The sequence below is a fragment of the Sorex fumeus genome, unplaced genomic scaffold, assembly GCF_029834395.1.
Source record: "Sorex fumeus unplaced genomic scaffold, SorFum_2.1 ptg000098l, whole genome shotgun sequence".
Taxonomy (NCBI): Eukaryota; Metazoa; Chordata; class Mammalia; order Eulipotyphla; family Soricidae; genus Sorex; species Sorex fumeus.
The window spans coordinates 18485060-18499816 of record NW_026606155.1 but is presented as its reverse complement, the minus strand read 5'-3'; the positions used below and the strand labels follow the sequence as shown (position 1 = coordinate 18499816).

Genomic DNA, 14757 nt, shown 5'->3' with positions numbered 1-14757 from the left:
ACACACACATTTCCCACGATGCCACTTAGCACATTTCCCCTCCTCCTAACCACTTAGGAGGTTATGCCCAATTAGTTTTTATTTATTCATTTAAATAAATAAATAAATAAATTTAAATTTGTTTTGTCCAGTAGTTCTTGTTGTTATTTTTGTGATTCTGGGCCACACCCAGCAACGCAACGCACCAGGGCTATTCCTGGCTCTGCACTCAGGGACCATATGGGATGCCAGGGATGGAGCCTGGGTCTGGGGCGTGCAAGGCAAACGCCCTACCCACGTACTGTCCATGACCCCGGCCACTCCTCTACCAGTTTTCTTCTCCTGCAATAATGACCGAGAGCCGTCAGTAAGTTTTTTTTCTTCTCTTCTGTGCCATTGCTGTTCTTTAAAGCACGCACACCTACAACTCTCCCACCCAACTGACCCCGTTTCGAAAGCCTCCTGAAGTCAATGTCATGAAAAGCCCGGTATCCGCAGCCCCTGCAGAGAAACAAGCCCCTCCAGGACGCCGAGGGTGGGGTGTGCTGGGGGGCAGGTGGTGGTGCTGGGCCGAAAGTACCAGCGTCCCAGCCCCGGGGTGGGGGCGGGGAGCCGGGCTGGACTACAAGTCCCGGCAGCCCCCGCGGCGCCCGGCCCCGCCCCGGCCTCACGGGTGGCGACGAGCCGAGTTCCCGGCGAATCCCCGGCTGCCCGGCCGGCCTCGGGGTGAGTAGGGTGGCCGCGGCGCGGAGGGAGCCGGCCTGGGCGCTCCGTGTAGACGCTGGGGGGCCCCCCGCCGGCCCCTGCCCCTTGCCGGCCTGTGACCTGGCGACCTTGTCACCCCGCACGTGTTCCGCCGGCGGGCAGTGCCCCGCCCCCTCCGCGCTCACCGGCCGGCCGGTGCAGCTGGACCTAGAGGAGGGCAGCAGGGGAGCTCTGCAGAAGCGCCCCCGGAGGGGCGGCCGGGGCGGGGTCGTGGTCTGGGCCAGACCAGGGGACCACCGATCACCTCTCTTGTCCTCTGCCTGCGTTTGGGGGGTGTCCGCACCTGGTAGGACTCTGCACCCAGCTCCACTTCCTGCTGGCACTGTTCTCTGTCTCGGTCTCTCCTCTCTCCTCTGTCTCTCCGTCTCTCTCTGTCTCTGTCCCTCCCTCTCTGTCTCTCTCTCCTCTCTCCCGCAGCCTTCAGATCGCACCTGTACAGCTCTCTGCCCCCAGGTTCAGTGGCATTCCCTTTCTAACAAGGTGGGTAGTCCTTTCACTCTCCGGATTTCCTTGCCCACGTCCCCGAGGCTTGGCGCTTGCTTTGGTGGGTGCTGAGAAATCTTTGCTGTGTTGAAGTGAATTTCCCGCTTCACATGTGCCTTCACACATTCTTGCATTTTGGGCTTCTCCAGGGGGAACTGGGGCATGCCCAAACCATACCTGGCAGTGCTTAATATGATGCCAGGGATTGAATCTCCTGTGCACGCTCTCTCTCTCTCTCTTTCTCTCTGGCCCTTTACACGCTATCTTTAAGCAGTTTCTCATCACAGTAGTTCTCAAAGTTTTTCAGAGGCAGCATCCAACAGCAGGTGCTTTATACACTCCTTGAACCCCACCCTCCAAGTTTGCTAATAAAGAGGGATGTGGTGGGGAGCAAGGCTGCGCGTCTGCCTTGCTCTGAGGCCTTATGATAGCGGCTGGACAGATGAGTGTTACTGTTTTACAGGAAAACATTCTGTGAACTTAAAGCACCAACTCTTCCCTGGTTGTGTCAGCTTGTTTGTTTCATGGTTTGGTTCAGCCTGCGCCTTCCTGTCCCTTCTGTAGGTCTGTGTGTTGTCTATACATAACCCTTTTCTTGGGTGATAACACATTCTATGTTGTGTCCCAGTCACTTGACCATTTCTCAAACGGATCTGACTTGAGCTCTGTTGGGAGAGTTGACTTTTTGTCTTTCGTGTTTTTCTGATTCACACTGATTTTCTTGTTGTACAGGGGACTCAGAAGCTAATAGTTTTTGCTTTGGGCATTTCCTCCTGGGACTCCAACCTCTTGGGACTCTGGTGACCCAGCTGAGGGCCCAGTGTATCCAATATTTTTTGCTCTGTGTTCTCTAGATTGGTTTTTAGTCCAGGGGTGGGGGGTGGGGGGGGTCTATATCTGGTGGTGCTCAGGGCTTTCTCCTGGTTCTGTGCTCAGGGATCATCACTCCTGGCCCTATGTGTAGTGCTCAGATCGAACCTGACAGTTGCATGTAAGGCATGTGCTTTGTATTGTCTCTCTGGCCCTCTTCTGTGTTTTTTGTTCAATCCATGTCAGTCACCAGGTTTCCCTGAAAACCCAATCACTGTCTCCATCCCCATTGTTGAGTCTGTGCCAGTTTTAGGAGCAGGGGCATCCATGCCCATTTGCCTAATAGTCTGGAGGAGAAGGGCGGTGTTTGTGCTCACTCTGCAGTTTCAGGGACCCCCAGCTCAGTGGAGTCAGCTGGGGGAGCGGGGATGGAGAGGCAACAGGTGAAGGGTATATGGCAGGGCTATTCATTAGCAGTGAGGTTTTGTTCCTCCCCCCGCCCCGTCCTTCCCTGTGCATGGGATGGACACATCACTTGGCCATCACTTCCCTGTGGGTAGAACTCCCAGACTTCCCTGGCACCTTGTTTCATGACCTGCCGTGCATTCTCTTTGGTCGAGGGAGACCATTCCAGCCTTCTTAGTAACTTGACAGTCAGAGCCCTCCTGCATGGCTCACTCATCCAAACCCCTTGTTTTTTTTTCTTCTTTTTTCTTTTTGGGTCACACCTGGCGATGTACAGGGGTTACTTCTGGCTCATGTACTCAGGAATTACTCCTGGCGGTGCTGGGGGGTGGGGGGAGGACCCTATGGGATGCTGGGAATCGAACCTGGGTCAGCCACATGCAAGGCAAACAAACGCCCTGCCTGCTGTGCTATCACTCCAGTCCCCAAACCCCTTGTTTCTGGCACCTTGGGACATGTGGCTGATTTGCTGGGCTCTGAGCAGGGTCTTCGTGCCTGGGACTGTTTAGAGATGAAGGAGTCTGCTGACAGGCATCGCTGTGGTTCCTTGTGAACAGGGGCCAGAGTCCCTGTTTAGGAGGGCTGGGTTCAAGTTCTTCCTCTGTCCTGTAAAGGCTGAGCGGCCGGGGTCAGGTGACTCATGGTCTCCCTTCCTTGTTGGGGGAACAGGTCGAGTCTCCCTGGGTTGTGTGGACTCAGGCTCTGAGTGCAAAGGGCTTTTGACCTAGTGATCCTGTTGCCAGGTGCTGGTGCCCTGAGCTCTGCTCCCCTCCCAGAGCTCCCCGCAGTGGGCTGTGTGGAAAGCGGTGGAGGCGGGGACAGCGCTCTAGGGATTCATTCATTCATTCATCATGGAAGGTGTTTTTCATTGACAGACATGTTTCACAGCTGACAGGGTCTCTTAAAATACCCAGGGAAGCGCCTCATTTGCATGTTAAAGATGCCTGGACACCTTATGGAAAGCTCCAGCTCTGTTTAGACACCATTTGGCTTCTCTATCATCTACTTGAGGTTCTTCAGTATCCACCGCTTTTAGTACTGAGGACATGTGCGCGAAATACCCAGACTGGGAGGTGCCTGCCTAGCTGGGCCACTTCCTCTCGTGAGGTGGTCTCAGGGGCCTGGGTAACCTCAGAGCCTCCAGGGAAGGGTCTGGAGCAGCATTTCCCAGAGTGGCCAGTGCCTCCCTCGCTCAGGGGGCTAGATCAGTTCCAGGGGTACAGGGGTGACCTCAGGTGCAGTTGGTCCAAGGCACTTTCTGTTCGATTTCCAGGGGAGCTGAGTGATTTTCTGAAAAGGGGGCCATAGTTTGGGGACCTCTGGTCTTGAAGATGGTGCCTCGGGAGGATGGGGTTCAGGGACAGCGGGGCTGGGGGGCAGTGATGGGGCAAGGATGGCCAGAGAACCGTTGGCTTGGGCATGTGATTCTCTCCTGGGTACCTGTGAGGTAGAGTTTATATTATTCAGTAAATGCTTGAGGAGTACCTGCCTGTGTTCAGCCAGGGTTCAGCCGAACGTGGCCCCAACATTCACTTTATTTATTTATTTACTTTTGTTTCTGGTCACACCCATGGTACTGAGGGGTTACTCCTAGTGGTGCTCGGGGGAACCATGTGGGGTGCTGGGGATAGAATCTGGGTCAGCTGCATGCGGGGCAAAGGTCCTACCTGCTGTACTATCTTTCTGGGGGCCCTCTTCCCCCCACCATTCACTTTAGGTATCATCTGTGGTTGCTTCTGGCTTTGTGCTGTGATGGTTGAGTGATCACAATAGTTGTGCCCCCCTCCACTAAAAAAAAAAAAAGAAAGAAAGAAAAAATCCTGGATTAGGGAAAGAAGGGAAAGAAGTACCAAGTCCAGAAAGAAAGGGAGAAAGAAGCTGAACAGATGGGAAAAATAGAAAGTATAGAAAACGGTAAAATAGAATCTAAGTTAGTACATCACTTTAATGCGTGCTTCACATGTTAAAGTCACTGGGCTCGATCCAGCACCTCCCCTCCAGTGCTGTTGTGAATTATCTGTTTGCTTAGGACCTGTCTTGTCTTCTGGAGTGTTAAGTAGCATTTGGCAGGACCCGGTTCGGTTCCCTTTCTCCCCTGTTCCTACAACAGTGCCTGTCACTGTTGGAGAATGAACATCTTGAGAGCTGGAGTGCGCTAAGCGTTCTTGAGAACTGATTTCATTTTATTCCAGCAGTGTTCGAAGAATCACCTAGTTTTCCAAATGAGGAAACTGAGGCACACGAGGTTCAGAAAATGGCCCAGGATCAGACAATTTATTAAGCGGCAGAATTGGGGTCTGAAGCTCTATTTATTGTTCTAACGAGGAAACTGTTTTGGGGGCGGGGATGCGGGTCACATTTGCTGCCGCTCAGTGGCTGTTGCTGGCTCTCTGTTCAGAGTGACCCCTGGTGGGGCTCAGGGGACCATATGGTACAGGTGGGCAGGGTCTGCAGCTTCCAAGACACCTGCCACAACCCCTGTACACTCACTCTCTCCAGCTTGAGCTGCTCTGGTTAAAGTGAGTTTTCTTTGGGCCTGGCCAGCAGTTCCGTGCTTGGGCCCACTACATAGGGACCCACTAGGATCGCCTGCAGCAGTGTTGAAGGGCCAGGCATCAAACTCAGGCATCTTAGACACAGGCTCCTGCCTGGGCCCTGACAGGAAGGTAGTTCTTTCTCTGTTGTTTGTTTCATGTTTGGGGCTGCCGCTGACAGGGCTAAGGGCTGTTCCTCACTCAGTGCTCAAGGGGTCACTCTGGTGGTGCTCCGGGAGTGAGGGGGCCATGCAGTGCTCATGATCCCCCCAGGCCTCCTTCCTGGGAGGCAGGTACTCCTCTGGACACGCCTAACTCTTCCTCTCTTCTGTCCTGCCGCAGGGGCTGGGGACATGGCCAGAAGGGCCGTCAAGCTCGCTTCATGGACCGGCGTGGCTCTTGCCACCTCTGGCTTCTACTACTACGGCAACAAATACTTGGACCCTAACGACTTTGGCGCTGTCAGGGTGGGCAGGGCCGTGGCCACGGTAGGTATCCCTCTCATCTGGGGGCATCAGAGAAACTGCTGGTTGTGTGCAGTGTTCAGACACCTGATGGCTGGATGCGCCATGACCCCACGTGACCTGCACTGCAGACCCACGTGCCACACTTCCCGTTGGGGCGTTTCTGGTAGAGATGGTGGGGACGCTGTGTGCAGGCTCCCCATGCTGTCAGGGGTCAGGGTCCACTGCAGATTCCAGCAACAGACCCCCAACCCCGGGCGCCAAGCAGAGGCCATGGTCCAGCTTGGCTTGATTCTGCCCCAGCACCTGGGCTCTGCCTGCCCTGGGAACTGGGGTGAACCGTTTCTGCCTGGCCCATACTCAGAGCATCAGGGGCTTTGGGAATTTTGGGGGTTGCTTCAGCCTTCTCCTGAACTAAGAACCTGAGCTGAATATTTGATCCTTTGAGTTTTTCTTTTTCCTCTGTGACTCATGAACATTGTTGGGTGTGATCGTTTTTCTTTTTTTTGGATTGTTATATGTGAGAGTGTTATACCAGTTGGTCCTCAGGGGCCACCTGGACAGTACCTGGTGGGGGAGGCGGGTGGGAGACTTGCAGTGCCGGGGACTGAACCTGGAGCCTGGCACGTGTTTTGCCACTAGAGTTGCATCCCATATCCTGGCCCTCTCCTTTAATTTTTATTTATTTATTTATTTATTTATTTATTTATCTGCTTTCTGGGTCACACCCAGCGATGCTCAGGGGTTACTCCTGGCTCTGCACTCAGGAATCACTCCTGGCAGTGCTGGGGAGACCATATGGGATGCAGGGAATCGAACCCGTGTCGGCCTTGTGCAAGGCAAGAGCCTTATCCGCTGTACTATCACTCCAGTCCCTCTCCTTTAATTTTGCCGACAGTGGTGGCCCCAGACATTCCCATATAATGGCCTTTTGGTGGGTAGATGGTCACAGGCTTCCCCTCTGCATTTTATTTTTTTTTAGTCTGTTTTTTCTTTCGATCACACCTACTGTGCTTGGGGGACCACGCAGTGCAGGTGATTGATCCCGGGCCTCCTGCCTGATCTATCTCTCTGGCCCCTTCCCCTCGCCTTTGTGTGTGGGATGAGCTCATCCATTCTCCCCCTAGGTAGAGGTACCTAGATGGCAGTCTGTGGGATGGTTCCCTAACCATTTCCTTGGTGTTGTCAAGTCTGGCCCAGAGGGGAGGCCTGTGCGTGTTACCTGAACCTTTAGGGTACTCTGAGTAGACACCCACGGCTGACAAGTAGGTGAACAGGCATCAGAGCAGGATTCTCAAGTATTGACTGAGGACTTTCGGAAAGGTCCAGTATGGCCCTGTGGTCTTCTATGCTTTGGGAGTAGAATTGATTAGACCCACCTGAATTCATCTTTAATGGAGTCGTGTCTGCATCCTTGGTCAGAAAGCAATCTATTATTGTTCTTGTTAAAATTTTTTTTTTAGCTTTTTTTTTTTTTTTGAGTAGTGCTCAAGCCTTCTTTCTGGCTCTGTGCTCAGAGATTACTCCTGGCAGCTCTCTGGAGACCATCTGGGGTACCAGGTTTCAGTCTGGGGTCAGCCATGTGCAAGGCAAACACTTGATCTGCCGTTCTCTCTAGCTCCTGAAGAATATTTCAAGCTGGCTACTGTATGACTCAGGTGACTGGGGGACCTCGGCAGAAGAAGCCCTGTGAGAAGTGGCCATGGGTGCTGGAGCTCTGGATGTCATAATCACTGCTTCCCAGCGAGCACTAGGCTCGTGTTCTTCTGGGCCGGACACTGCTCAGTGACCAGGCCTTGCTTGTGGCTAGGGGCCAGACCCATGATCTGTGAATGGCGTCAGGCGAGAATCTGTCAGATGGAATGATGCTCTTGGGGCAGAGGTCGGGAAGGGACTTCTCTCCCTGTATCTGTAGGTTGTAGTGTACCTTCAACTTATAGGGGCCTCAGTTGTTCGGTTATTAACAAAGGAAGGTTCGGACTAGTTCATCCCCGAGGCTTCTCCAAGGAGAGGACCAAAACCTATGCTCTTAGAGGAAACAGGCCTGTCCCACATTTACTGGTGATATGGGAGGGAGCATCGGTTCACCCTGCAGCGTCCATCCCGGTACTGAGTATCTGCTGTGAGGAGAAGCAGGAAGGACCTGGTCCTGTGGAAATTCTAGCCGAGTGGAGACCATCCCTCAGCAAATGAATGAGGTGGTGTCCGGCTCATCTTGACAACTGAGAGTTTTTGGCATGGGGCAACTCGAGAGGGACTGTCTTCGGTGGCATTTCCAAAGCCCCGATGGCCAGGAAGAAGCCAGCCAGGCCGAGAAGGAGGCAGAGTCCCCTCAGGATGGACCCTCCCCTTAGTAGACATGTCCCGGGCAGGGGGGCCTTGGGCGCAGATTCCCTTGTCTGGTGCTAAACCCCTATCTTCCTTGGCTCACAGACAGCTGTCATCAGTTACGACTACCTTACCTCCCTGAGGAGCGTCCCCTATGGCTCTGAGGAGTACGAGCAGCTGCGATCCCAGGTAAGGGACTGGTGGAAACCAGCTGGGCTGTGTGTGTGTGTATGTGTGTATGCGTATGCGTGTGTGCGCATGTGCACACACCATGTGCCTCTACCGTACCATTTGCCGGGAACCAGCTGGGCCGGGCTTGTGTAAAGTGTGTGTGTGTGTGTGTGTGTGTGTGTGTGTGTGTGTGCCATGTGCCTTTCCTCTACTATTTGCTCTGTGTATGTGTGTGTGTGTGTGTGTGTGTGTGTGTGTGTGTATGTACACACGCCGTGTGCCTCTCCTCCACCACTTGCAGTTTTCCTGCAGGGGGGCTGGGCTGTGAGGCTGACATCAGGCTGGATCCTGGGGCCCTGAGGTCCTGGGCCTCTGCAGGACATGGCTGGGGAGGCTGGTGTGTTGTGTGTGGGTGTGTGTGTGTGGGGGGTGTTTGCAAGCATTTGGGAGGCCTCAAGAGAGGAGATTGTGTGCTTGAGAGAACAAGGTTGGCTTCCAGGCTGCCATGTCAGGCTGAACCCCACAGACAGCCCAATGGGAAGAGCCTCATTGCTTTCCTGTCCTGAAGGCTGAGTAGAGCCTTGCACAGAGCCACTGGCCCAACACCCTGTCCTCACCCTCAACACAGTGCTTGATTCTGATGCCATGATCCTGGTGAGTGGACACATCCACAGGGCATTTTTTGTTCCATGCCAGTGGTGTCGGGTCTGGCGACCTTGGGTTTCTCCGGAGATGCATCTAGGGTGTTTGCTCTCAGTTTGGAGTTTTCTTGGCCTCTGAGATAATTCCCAGCCCTAGGGCGGTGGGAGATGATTTGTGTTAGAGCTTGTACCCGCGTTCTCATCCAGACACTGTGTGACCCTCTGTGTCCTTGCGCTGCCCAGTACAGCCCTGTTGGCCCCCAGAGCGGGAGCTCCCCAGCTCACATTGGGTCCAGTTCTGCCAGGGATGGCCCCTCCACAAAAGCAACGGAAGGAAGAAAACTCCTGGTTGCCTTCCTGCCCTCAGCCCACATATCTCCCCCTATCCAGCCATGTTCTCCTCCATCATCCTCTGCGGGTGGGATAATTAATTTCCAAACTCTTATTTAAACTTTTCCTGATTGAAATCTCGCCCATTAGCAGGGAGAGAGAGAGTAGTCTGACGAGCCCCTCTGGAGCTGTCTCGCAGCTTCGGAAATGTATCCAGACCGCCACTCTCGCTTCCTCTGCTCCTCCGTTTCCTTCCTTCATTTATTTTATCTTAATTTATTTCGTGCCAGAATACTTCAAAGCAAATCTTATGCATCACAGCAAAGACCTGAGTCTGTGTCACTAACAAATATTGACCCTTACAAGGAATGTAACTACAATACTGTTCTTCTTCTCCCCCCGCCCCCCCTCTTGTGTGGGGACCATTCCTGGTGATTCTCGGGGATCTCCAGGACCACACTTTCTGGGGATGAAACCCAGGGTCTTGCACATGTGTGGCATGTACTTGACTACTTTGCCCACACCCCTGGCTCTGCCATGATTTTTTTGTTACTGTTTTGTTTCTCCCGTCCTTGTTTGGGGTAGCACAGTGGGTGGGGCGTTTGCCCTGCACACGGCAGACCCGTGTTTGATTTGTCCATCTCTCTCAGAGAGTCCGGCAAGCTACTGAGGGTATCTCGTCTGCACAGCAGAGCCTGGCAAGCTCTCCGTGGCGTATTCGATATGCCAAACACAGTTAACAACAAGTCTCACAATGGAGCCATTACTGGTGCCTGCTCGAGCAAATTAATGAGCAATGGGAGGGCAGTGCTTACGGTTCTGTTGTTTTCTTTGGGGGCCACAGTTGCTGGTGCTTGGGGGCTACTCCTGGCTCTGTGTGTCCTGGGACATGTGTGTTCCTGGGGATTGCACCTGGGTTTCCATCATGCAAAGCATGGGTTCAGCCCGTTCAGCTCGCTCTCTGTTGGTCTACTGTGATGATTCTTTGCCAGACTAGCTAAAATTCCTTAGTTAATCTCTAATAGCAACGCCAATATTCAGATTTCCCTTATTTTCTGAAAAATACCTTTTTACAGTTACTTGTTCAAATATGGATCCAAATAGAGCACAAACCCTGTCTTTAGTTAACATGTCCTAAATCTTTGAAAAATATCTCACACTTCCCCCTACTTGCCTCTGTTTTTTTTTTTTTTTCCTCTCAAAGCTGTTTGCTTGTTGAAGAAACTGGCTCATTTACCCTGTAGAATTTACCACGTTCAGGATTTGGCTGATTGCATCCTCAGAGTGTCATTTAATGGGAAATTGATTCACATGGTCCACAATTCAAAATATGTAATATCTGAACGTACAGCTGGGACCTCCCCTCTCTGTTTCTCAGGCACCCAATTTTCCTGCCTGGAGGAGATCATTATTTCTTGTTTGCTTCTAGAGATAGCTTCCTATTTGATTTAATCACTCATCTTTATTCTTGCCATAAATGATGGTTGGATGCATGTCTTTCTCTCTCTGTAGACTGTCGATGCCATTATGTCAGGATTGGATTTCCTGTGGACATTCCCTCCCCCCCCCCCCCCTTCTACCTTGAGTGCAATGTGGGCTCCAGGGGGAAGGAGGGAAGGAGTGCATAGTAGGGTCCCACTGGCACTTGACTGGCTTATTCAGGAGGGTGGGGTGGTCCAGATGGGTTAGAGAACCAGATATCTGGTTCCCAGGATACTTACAAACAGGCAGGTGAGAACTGGCTTGTTTATAACATGCAAAGAAGTCTTGGATAATATAGGCATCAGGCAGTGCTCAGCATTGATTCCCATGGAGGATCAACATACATGAGACATACATGCATGTAGACATGCGTGAGACACACATTCATGTAGACATGTGTACATACATGTAGACACACACGGGATATACATGCATGTAGACATGTGTGAGACATACATGTATGTAGACACACGTGAGACGTACATGTATGTAGACATACATGAGCTTTCTGGCTTTCTTTTGAGCTAACTTCAGCTCAGGGCTCCAGGTCACTCCCCACAGGTGCTCAGGGACCAGGGATCGAACCTGGGCCTCCAGCATGCACTCAGTCACTTGAGCTCTCTCTCAGGAGAGTCCAGAAAATTTGCAGTGCAGACACCAGTCTTGCTTTGGGGTACAGCATCCCAGACTGCCCTTTCTTGGAAGCACCCCTATCTTGCATACATACCATGGCACCTGAGCGAGACTCACCCCCAGTTTCCAGCTTGGAGGGTGGACGTGGTTCTGGGACCCTCACTGGAGTTCCTTATTCTGGCCCTTGAGATCAGTTCAGGGGTGTGTGCTCAAGCTCGTACTGGCCAAGTGAATATCACACCCAGGACTTGGGGGGCGGGGGCGATGGTAGCTTTGTCTTTTCTGCTGCAATAACTGACAGTGTGGGATGATGGCTTTGAGCAGGTGGCAGCTATCTTGCCCTCCCGAGGGGGATTCCATCTGTGAATGGAGTTAGCAGCATGGAGGGATGTATCATTGGCTTGAGGGCCGTGATTGAGCTGAGCTTGGAGTTAGACCACCACCAGGCTTTTCAGGAATTACATGAGCAGGAGTGCCTCTTTCTCCCCCCCCCCCCCCCCCCCCAGATGGGTTTCAGTCCAGTTCTCTCGTGAGATCAAATGAGCGCTGGTACTCCGGACTTTGGAGCTTGAAGTGTAATTGGAGTTTTAATAATTCTTTTCAAGGGCTCTGGCCAATCAGGGGAAGAACTGAAACCCAGAAATTCTAAGGCTTAAAGAGAGCGAGGTGCAGTTTGGATGGTTCTGCCCTGGGAGCCAGATCCTGAGCCGGCCTCCACTCTGCTGAGCTCCTCCTCTTCCGGTTGGGAAGTGGCTGTGGCCTTTGCCCCAGTGGCGTCTGTGCAAGCAGAGAGGAGCAGCTTTATTTAGTGAGACCGCGCGGGTCCTTTAACACAGCCAGGGATCTGGAAGCGCAGTGCTTGCCCAGGCAAGCCTCTTATCCTTTTTAAGAGCTGGGGATTGATCTCGGGCTGCACATACCTGAGGATTGTCCTCTACCACTGACCCTCATTGTAGGCCAGCTTTTATTGTCTGAACAAGCAAGTTAATATTTTCTGTTTCCCTTATATCTGCATTTACTAGTTGGTACTCTTCAGTAAGAGCTAGCTGTACCGGAGCCAAAGAGGTAGTATAGCAGGTGAGGTACTTGAGTTGCAAGTAGCTGACCCTGCATATGATCCCTGTTCCCCTCACTCCCCCCATGAGCCCTGAGCCAGAGCCAGGAGTAAGCCCTGAGGACTGTTGGGTGTGGTCCAAACACCTCCCCTTTACACTCCCTCCAAATAAGTTTAAAAAAAAAACTATTTCTTTTCCTTTGGTTATTTATTTTATGAGGATGAACTCAGTGGATTTGTATTTTAGCCAATCGTTATTCTTTTTTAAAAAATCTTTTAATTTTTAAAAATTGACTCACGGGGCTGGAGCGATAGCACAGTGGGTAGGGCATTTGCTTTGAACATTGCCAACCCAGGTTCGATTCCCAGCATCCCACATGGTCCCCCAAGCACCGCCAGGAGTAATTCCTGAGCGCATGAGCCAGGAGTAACCCCTGTGCATTGCTGGGTGTTACCCAAAAAGAAAAAAAATATTGACTCACCATGAGATACACAGTTACAATGTTGTTCATGATTGGGTTTCAGTCTTACAGTGTTCAAATACTGGTCTCTTCACCAGTGTGCATTTACCACCACCAATGTCCTCAGTTTCCCTTCCCACCCTTGCCTCTATTAGCCAGTACTTGGGGCCTCCACTGCTACACCCAGTGCATTGAGGGAGCACCCTGTGCTGGTCATCATACTGGGGTTCCATGCATGCAAGGCACGTACCCAGACATGTATTGTCTCCCTGCCTCTCTATTTTTTTTCTGTTGCTTAAATTCTTCCAACCCTGTCCATGGGGAGTGCCTTCAGGTTGACTGCTTGTGACTCTTTGATATTTCCTTCCCAGTGTTTGAGTCTATTTTAACTTTAGGGAACCATAAGATGATTCAGGGGCTGGAGCGATAGCACAGCTGTAGGGCGTTTGCCTTATAAGCGGCCAACATGGCCGACCCGAGTTTGATTCCTCCGCCCCTCTCGGAGAGCCCAACAAGCTACCGAGAGTATCTCGCCCGCATGGCAGAGCCTGGCAAACTACCTGTGACGTATTCAGTATGCCAAACACAGTAACAAGAAGTCTCACGATGGAGATGTTACTGGGCCCGCTCGAGCAAATTGATGAACAACGGGAGGACAGGTTAATGTTAAGAAGATGATTCAGATTCATTTTTGTTTCTTTTGCCCATAACCTTGGAATCAATATCTCCTCCTAGGAGTCTTGGTTCTTTTCACTGGACAATGGTAATTAGAAACCAAGATGTAGGTACTGCATGTGCCCCTTGTTCCAGGTCCTTGCTGGAGAGCACATGGGAAATTCTGCATGTCTCGTTATTCATGCATACTTTTCTATCCACTAAAAATCCATGATTTCGTACTGCTCTCTCTGATTACAGTCTAATTTAACAGTTCGCTCTTGCCTTTCTCTCATTCCTTAGAGGTAACCATTATCTCTGACAGTGAGAAGCCTGCTTCATGGGGCTGGAGTGATAGCACAGTGGGTTGGACATTTGCCTTGCACATGGCTGACCCGGGTTTGATTCCCAGCATCCTATATGGTCCCTCGAGCACCACCAGGAGTAATTCCTGAGTACATGAGCCAGGAGTAACCTCTGTTCATTGCTGAGTGTGACCCAAAAATTAAAAAAAAAAAAGAAAAGAAACCTGCCTTATACATTTATTTGTTCAACCTTGGTGCAACCCGCCCATCCCCCCCTCGGCCAACTCACCCAATTGGGTTTCCCTGAGCTGTTTAGGAGCAGAGAGCGTAAGATGATCTGGATTGGATTTGGATGTCTGGGTCAGATGGAAACATGGAGTGGTGGATGGTGGGGACAGGTGATTTTGATTTTTAATTTTTTTTCTTTTTGGGTCACACCTGGCGATGCACAGGGGTTACTCCTGACTCTGCACTCAGGAATTACTCCTGGTGGTGCTCGGGGGACCATCTGGGATGTTGGGAATCGAACCTGGGCTGTTGGGAATCGAACCTGGGCTGGCTGTGTGCAAGGCAAAAGCTGTGCTATTACTCCAACCCCGACAGGTGATTTTGGCCAAGGTTGGTGGGTAAAATTTGACGACCAGTCTGTCCGAGGCTGGTTCATTCTGTGTTGTTAAAGACTCAGATGTGGGTACGTGATGGGGCGTGGTGGCAGGTAGAATGAGAGCTGGGTCACGGAGGCACTCAAAACCGCGGTTTTAAGTCAGCGGCAGCAGGGAGCCACAGATGAGAACGCTGCAGCGGGTCACTTCCTCTGTTTTGAGTCTCCACCTGGAGTCAGACCTTGGGGTGGGTGGGGAACGGGAGCAGGGAGGGGGTTTCCTTCCTGGCCCTGGTGGAGATCTCCCCAGGACTGGACTGCTGCCACTCGGGTGCGTGAGCTGGGGGCTTGTGACTCTTCCCCTCTGAATCTGAGAACTGCCCAGTCATAGACATGCAGGATGGCTCTCTCCATGGGGGTATATCTCTCCCGGCAAGGAGGAACTGATTCTAGTCTGCTGTGGGTGCGCAGATCTCAGAAGGGAGCAGTGCTGAAGGGGTGAGCTGAGTGTGCTAAGTTTCTTTTCCTTCCTTGCATTTTTCATTTTGGGTGGGTGGGTGGGGGTAGGTTTGGGTCACACCCTGTGGAGCTCAGGCG

The 14757-nt window shown here is 52.0% G+C and overlaps 1 protein-coding gene across 1 annotated transcript in view; it reads left to right on the top strand.

Annotated features, from left to right (window-relative positions):
* Positions 1 to 590: 590 nt before the first annotated feature.
* Positions 591 to 14757, top strand: part of ADCK1 (aarF domain containing kinase 1) — a 94028-nt gene continuing 79861 nt past the window's right edge. Inside the window, exons 1-3 of the mRNA XM_056133723.1 lie at positions 591 to 705; positions 5379 to 5524; positions 7934 to 8017. Of these exons, the coding sequence (XP_055989698.1) occupies positions 5390 to 5524; positions 7934 to 8017 (219 nt within the window). The 5' untranslated portion in view covers positions 591 to 705; positions 5379 to 5389. The remainder of the gene's footprint in view (positions 706 to 5378; positions 5525 to 7933; positions 8018 to 14757) is intronic.